At 42.7% G+C, this 6,633-nt stretch overlaps 1 protein-coding gene across 1 annotated transcript; it reads left to right on the forward strand.

Moving 5' to 3' along the window:
• Positions 1-773: 773 nt before the first annotated feature.
• On the forward strand, positions 774-2,210 carry LOC113312957. The gene has a single exon (XM_026561689.1). It carries the CDS (start codon positions 774-776, stop codon positions 2,208-2,210), a length of 1,437 nt encoding a protein of 478 aa, XP_026417474.1.
• Positions 2,211-6,633: the final 4,423 nt, after the last annotated feature.

The following is a 6,633-nucleotide window of genomic DNA, read 5'->3' on the forward strand; positions in this document are numbered from 1 at the left end:
TATAGATGTTATACCAGGGCCGTTTAATGGAGTTGGTGTAGATTTCCTAATACATGGTGTAGAGAAACCTCTGGTTGTGCCTACGGCCGTAGTTGACGCACCCAATGTCTCAGGTTGTGAGGAAGAAGCCGGGATAACAGTTGAGTTACTCAATCAAATGTTGCAGCGCCAGATTACTACTACGGTAAGTATTCCACCGCACTGCAGGCTTCACTTCTCTCGTACATTGAAATCTGCTTTAGATTTTGTTATCGCAAATCCCACAAACCTTGTGGTCTGGTTACGTCTGCTCCTTTTGCTGATTTGCACCCTTAATCTGTATGAACCTAAAAGCTCGAGTGAGGAACGATCTGGTAACAGGAGGAAATTACAGGCAGCTGCGATCAACTCCGCTCTGTTGACTTGGAAGGAGCCTTCTGGGTGTTACAGCCTTGTTCAAAAGTTGCTAGACCTGACTAAACAGCCTCCTAAGCAGCGTGTGGCCAGCAAAAAGAAGTCCAGCAAAAATTTGGTAGCCTGCAGAAAGAAGTTGAGTTACGGTCACTATACCGCTGCTATTCGTATTCTCTCATCCAGTGGTGTTGCTCCTCCAACCCCAGACACTCTTTACGAACTCCAGCAGAAACACCCTTTAGCCTGTCATTCCAACAGAAGCCATTTCTGCACCTGCTATCTCCATGGGGGCTAGTGATGTCCTTTTGGCTCTTAAGAGTTTCCCAAAAGGGACATCTTGTGGTAGAGATGGCCTCAGAGCACATCATTTATTGGATGCTATGAGTGGTGCTAGCGCAGCTATTGAGGATGACCTGCTGCAGTCGATTACTGGAGTTTTGAATCTTTGGCTTGCAGGTAAATGTCCTTCAATTCTCGGTGAGTTTGTTTACAGCGCGCCTTTGACGCCCCTGCTCAAACCAGGAGGTGGTTTGAGACCCATTGCTGTGGGTACAATATGGCGCAGGCTCTGCTCTAAATTGGCTGCCAATTCCGTTTGTAAAAGTATGAACCCCTACCTGGGAAATTTTCAATACGGGGTTGGTATTCTGTGTGGAGGCGAAGGGATTCTGCATTCAGCCAACAGACTGATCGAGCTTTGTGGTTCTGATACCTCCAAAACAATGCTGCTGATCGAATTCACCAACGCCTTTAATCTCGTTGATCGGTCTACCATCATAAGGGAGGTACGTGCTCGCTGTCCTAGTATTGCATATTGGGTTGAATTCTGCTACATGAAGCCTGCCAGGTTATATTACCGGGACCATATCCTCTCCTCAACACAGGGGGTGCAGCAGGGAGACCCTCTTGGTCCCCTATTATTCGCACTAGCTTTGCATCCACTCATTGAGAAGATTGCGTCCAATTGCACTCTTGATTTTAACGCCTGGTACCTGGATGATGGCACCATAGCTGGTGATACGTTGGAGGTTTACCAGGCCTTCAAGATTCTGCAGGATGTTGGTCCAAGCTACGGGTTGCATTTAAACATTGCCAAGACAGAATTGTTCTGGCCCTCTTTTGATCCGAGGAGGGAGTCTGCTTTTCCGGTTAATACTGGCAAGGATACAGATGGGGTGAAGCTGCTTGGTGGCCCTGTTAGTTTAGACCCAAGCTTTTGCTGCCGCACTGTGGCTCATAGAGTTGACAAAACTATTCAACTTATGGACAAGATTCAAATGCTGTGTGACCCTCAATGCGAACTCCTACTCCTTCGTAGTTGCACTGGGTTATCGAGACTGTTTTTTGCTCTTTGCACTACCTGTCCGATGGCCTTGTTGCCTGCTGCAGAGCGTTTTGACAGTTACCTCATGCAGTATCTCCGGCGTCTCGTTGTGGGGGATAATGCTGGTTTTGGTAAGGTCCAACAGCGTCTGGACACACTGCCGATCAAAGAGAGGGGGGGGGGGGGGGGGGGGCTTGGGGTGCTCACAATGGACGATACCATGCATTATTGCTTCCTAGCTTCTCAACTACAGACGCGACATCTACAGCTCTCTATTCTGAAGACCCCTGCAACATCAGACCTTTGCCCTGGTTTTCTCAATGCTTTGCTGCATTTCGAGCAAGCCTGTAGGATTTCATCCCCGAACTTCAACATCAACGATACCGCCCCCCAATACATGAAGTCTCTGGCGGCTATCTATTTTGGCGCAGTTCGGGACCATGTTCCTTCCAGCTTTGCTCCATCTCCTCGTGAGTTTGCTGTTTGGAAGTGAAATAGGCGAGACCATGCCATGGACTTCCTTAAAGCTATACCTATACCCGACCTTGATCAGGCTGTTGGGCCTAGACAGTTTAGCTCGGTATTGCAGTATCGTCTAGGCATACCCCTTTTTGATGAAGGCAGCAAATGCTCTTGTTGTGGCAAGCCCATGGATATCTTCGGCGATCATGCCATCCACTGTGCTAGTGAAGTTGGGCTTAAATTCAGACATGATCTGGTGAAAGACATCTTGGCTGATATGTGCTTTAGAGCTGGTGTGGTAGTCAGGAAAGAGGTTTCCGTGGGTGTCATCAATGGCAAGGATCTTCGACCTGCAGATATTATGGCTTATAATTGGGAAGATGGTAGAGATGTGTGTCTTGATGTCACCGGTGTTTCCCCTTTCACTAGTGCTAGAACCCGCGGCTCCGCTCCGGGTCATGCCATTTCAGCGGCTGTCACTCGCAAGAATAATAAATATTTGGACGTCTGCTCTTCACTCGGGTATGGCTTTGGGGTGCTGGCCTTTTCCACCTTTGGTGAGCTTGGTACGGATTTTTTTGTTTTTCTGAAGCGAATTAGGAATTGTATGGTACGACATGATGCCAATTTCAAAATGTGCAATTCTCTTTTTCATCGGTTAGGGATCGTTATTCAAAAAGGTGTTGGCTCCCAGCTTGTTGCTAGGTTGCCCACCATTCCTTGTAATGTTGATTTTGATATTGAATAATAATAATAATAAAATAAAATAATAATAATAATAATAATAATAATAATAATAACATGGCCCCTAGCTCAGCTGGTCATCCCCGTTCTCCAAAGTTTCATGCGCTCCAGGAGGTCCCAGGTTCGAGCCCCCAATGACGTAATATTGCAGGAATTAACATGGACGGTAGAGTTAGCTTGCTCCCCTTATGACACAATCTCATCCCCCCCTCCCGCTTCGGCTCCCTTGGCTAGGTTACCCATGAGGCTCGCTGGTAGGTTAGCACGGCAACCTGTTCAATTCATGTAGTAGTATGTTGTTGGAGCCTAACTTGTTAGGCTTCCAACTAGTTAATGTAATACTCTTTGTCAAAATTATAAGTTTAAAAAATAAAATAAAAATAATAATAATAATAATAAGGACCTAAATACAAACATGATATGGTAAGAGATTTGACCTCGGAGATATGCTACAAGACTGCTATTCCTGCCCAGGAAGAGGTTTCATTGGGATTTCTTTCTGACAATGACAATAATCTTAAGCCGGAAAATATCTTAGTACACAGCTGGGAGGATGGGAAGGATGTGTGCTTTGACGTAACAGGAGTCTCACCTTTCACTAGTGCACGTACTCGACTGTTCACCCCTGGACAAGCCATTACCGCTGATGTCACACTCAAAAATAATAAATATCTTGACAAGTGCATTAGTAATGGTTGTGGTTTCGGTGTCTTGGCTTTCACTACTTTAGGAGAGTTGAGTGGTGACTTTATTGTTTTTCTAAAGAGGTTGGGCAACCGCCTTGCTAGTCACGTTGTGAACTACAAAGTTGGAAGTTTACTCTTCCATAGACAAGGTATTATTATCCAGAGAGGAGTTGGATCCCAGATTGTCGCTAGGCTGCCAATAATAATAATAATAATAAAAAGGGTACCTAGCTCAGCTGGTCATCCTCGTTCCCCAACTGATGTAGCACGACAACCTGTTTAACTGATGTAGTAGTACACTGTTGGAGTTCAGCTTTCCAACTAGTTTCTTGTAATTATTTTTATCATAATAGTACGCTGTTCAACTCCTACTTTATCACAATACAACTTTGGTGTTTTAGCCTTCACCACTTTGAGTGAGTTAAGTGAAGATACAATAGTGTTTTTGAAGCGACTCAAGAATTGTCTTATGAACAATGATGCAAATTGTGGCATCAAAAGATTTTTATTTCATAGAGTAGGAGTGGCAATCCAAAAAGGTGTTGGCGCTCAGCTTGTTGCTAGGCTGCCCACCATTTCTTGTAACCTTGATCTTTCATCTCAATAATAAGTTTCTTTATATAAAAAAAAGTATATAAATAAATAAATGAAATAATAAATTATGGACAAGATTCAAGAGCTGCATGATCCTCAATGTGAACTCTTACTTTTACGTAGTTGTACTGGGGTATCGAGGTTGTATTTTTCTCTGCGCACCACCTTCCCCAAGGAGTTATCACCTGTTGCTGAACGCTTTGATGGTTTATCTCATGCAATATCTCCGTCGTCTTGTGGTCGGAGATGGCGCTGGTTTTGGCTTAGTCCAGAAGCGACTAGCTACACTTCCCATTAAGGATGAGGGCCTTGGTGTACTCACTATGTCAGATACTATGAAGTACTGCTACCTTGCATCTCAGGTACAAACCCGACATTTGCAGCATTCTATTTTGAAGACGCCTACAACAACGGACCTATGTCCTGGGTTTCACAGCACCTTACAGTGTTTTAAGCAAGCTTGTGGTATTTCCTCCCCGGATTTCAACATTAACGATACCGCCCCCAATACATGAAGTCTTTGGCGGCTATCTATTTTGGTGCAGTTCGGGAAAAAGGTACCCTCTAGTTACACTTTATCTTCATGAGAGGTTGATATTTGTCAATGCAATAGGTCTGACCGTGCCATGGACTTCCTTAAGGCAATCCCGATAACCGGCCTTAATCAGGCTGTTGGGCCTAGGCAGTTTAGCTCGGTGTTGCGGTACCGCTTGGCCATACCCCTTTTTGATGAAGGCAGCAAGTGTTCCTGTTGTGGCAAGCTTATGGATATCTTTGGTGATCATGCCATCCATTTCACTAGTGAGGTCGGGCTTAAATTCAGACATGATCTAGTGAAAGATATCTTGGCAGATATGTGTTATAGGGCCGGTGTTGTAGCTAGAAAAGAGGTCTCTTTGGGTGTCAACAACGGCAAGGATCTTCGACCTGCGGATATCATGGCTTATAATTGGGAAGATGGCAGGGATTTTGTATTGATGTCACAGGAGTCTCTCCATTCACTAGTGCTAGAACTCGCAGCTTCATACCAGGTCATGCCATTTCTGCAGCTGTCACCCGCAAGAATAATAAATACTTGGATGTTTGCACTTCACTCGGTTATGGCTTTGGTGTATTGGCCTTTTCCACTTTTGGTGAGCTTGGTACGGATTTTGTAATTTTTTTTTGAAGAGAATAAGGAATTGCATGGCACGACATGATGCCAATTTCAAGATGGACAATTCTCTTTTTCATAGGTTAGGGATCGTTATTCAAAAAGATGTCGGTGCCCAGCTTGTTGCTAGGTTGCCCACCATCCCTTGTAATGTTGATTTCGATATTGATTTACTGCCTAGTCAGTCACGATGCTAATTACAAAATAGGCAGTTCTTTGTTCCATAGGATAGGTATTATTATTCAAAAAGGTGTTGGCGCCCAGCTTGTTGCTCGGTTGCCTTCTACTGACTTGTAATATACACATTGTCGTCTTGCTAATAAAATGCCCTGAGTGGCTCATTCAAATAATAATAATAATAATAATAATAATAATAATAATAACTAAAAATAAAAATAAAAATAAAAATAATAATACCTTAGGAGAACTAGGTGATGATTTGGTGGCTTTCGTGAATAGATTAAAGAATTGTATTGCTAACAACAACGCCAATTGTGATACCGGTTACTTTTTATTTCATAGGTTGGGAATGGCTATTCAAAAAGGTGTATGGGGCCCAACTTGTTGCTAGGTTTCCCTCCATCGATTTTGTACCTTGATTCTTTTGATAATTACAATGTAATTTGTGACATAATAATAATAATAATAATAATAATATGTGTAAATAAAAAATAATTAATAAAATAATAATAATAATAACAAAAACGGGTATCTAGCTCAGCTGGTCATCCCCGTTCCCCAAAGTTTCATGCGTTCCAGGAGGTCCCAGGTTCGAGCCCCTAATGGCGTAATATTGCAGATTTTAACATGGAAGGTAGAGTTAGTTTCCCCCCTTGTGACACAATCTCACCCCCCATCCGCTTCGGCTTCTTTGGCTAGGTTACCCATGAGGCTCGCTGGTAGATCAGCAACCTGTTCAATTGATGTAGTAGTATGTTGTTGGAGCTTAGCTTGTTAATCTTCCAACTAGTTAATGTTATATTCTTTATCCAGTAATAAATGTTTAAAATAATAACAATAATTATTATTTTTTAATTCATAAACAAAAAAGATACAAGAAGAAAATCACAAGAAATTAGATGGGAGCCGAGTAACAAGCTGCACTCCAATCCCTTTCTGAATGCCCGTCCCTAAAAAATATATATATATATATATCTTTTTTTTTTGAAAAAAAATAGTGTTGTTTATGCAAATGTTTTCGTATCCAACAACATAACAAATGATTCAGAAAAGAAAAAAAAAAACATAACAACATAGCTGCAGTCTTTGGAAGAAGC

Source organism: Papaver somniferum, chromosome 9 (assembly GCF_003573695.1).
Source record: "Papaver somniferum cultivar HN1 chromosome 9, ASM357369v1, whole genome shotgun sequence".
Lineage (NCBI taxonomy): Eukaryota > Viridiplantae > Streptophyta > Magnoliopsida > Ranunculales > Papaveraceae > Papaver > Papaver somniferum.